The sequence below is a fragment of the Galeopterus variegatus genome, unplaced genomic scaffold (assembly GCF_000696425.1).
Source record: "Galeopterus variegatus unplaced genomic scaffold, G_variegatus-3.0.2 Scaffold8422, whole genome shotgun sequence".
In the NCBI taxonomy this organism is placed as follows: domain Eukaryota; kingdom Metazoa; phylum Chordata; class Mammalia; order Dermoptera; family Cynocephalidae; genus Galeopterus; species Galeopterus variegatus.
The window spans coordinates 40,083-40,607 of record NW_007734533.1 but is presented as its reverse complement, the minus strand read 5'-3'; the positions used below and the strand labels follow the sequence as shown (position 1 = coordinate 40,607).

Below are 525 nucleotides of genomic sequence, written 5' to 3'. Positions count from 1 at the left end.
CGGGGCGGCGGGACCAGAGGGCTGGCGTGGGGCGGGGGGTGGCTCGTCCTTACCGCGGCCGCCTCTCCGCTGCATCCAGGGAATTAGGCAAACCTCGCTGTGCCGCAGGCAGGGCGGAGGCGCTGCGGGTCGGAGAGGCTTGGGAGCGCGCGCGGGCGGGCGTGGTCACCGTATGCGTCCCCCGTCCCCGCCCCGGCCTGTCCCCCGAGGTCCCGTGGCGAGCTGTGGCCACAGAGCGGGGACATGGGCCAGGTGTCCCTCGGGCCGTGGCATGCCTGGCGATGACCAGTCTCTCCCCTGCCCGCGTTCGGACTAATTCCTCCAGCAGCCCCCGACTTGGCGAGCCACGCCTGGGGAACAGACTTTTTAGCACTAGGGACAATTAAATACAACCATTTCTAGACCGTACTTCTTTGGTCATTCAAATGAGCATTTCTGAGTTTTGTGTGGGTGGGGAGTTCCTGCGTCAAGGTGACCTGCTGTACCGCGTGAAGGTCAGTGAGGACATCGGCGCCGCTGCAGGGC

At 65.9% G+C, this 525-nt stretch overlaps 1 protein-coding gene across 1 annotated transcript in view; it reads right to left on the bottom strand.

Annotated features, from left to right (window-relative positions):
* LOC103608449 (melanotransferrin-like) overlaps positions 1-525 on the bottom strand; it is a gene marked incomplete at its 5' end in the record, with an annotated part of 39,375 nt that overhangs the window by 914 nt on the left and 37,936 nt on the right. Inside the window, one exon of the mRNA XM_008592875.1 lies at positions 54-222. Coding sequence (XP_008591097.1) covers positions 54-222 — 169 coding nt within the window. The remainder of the gene's footprint in view (positions 1-53; positions 223-525) is intronic.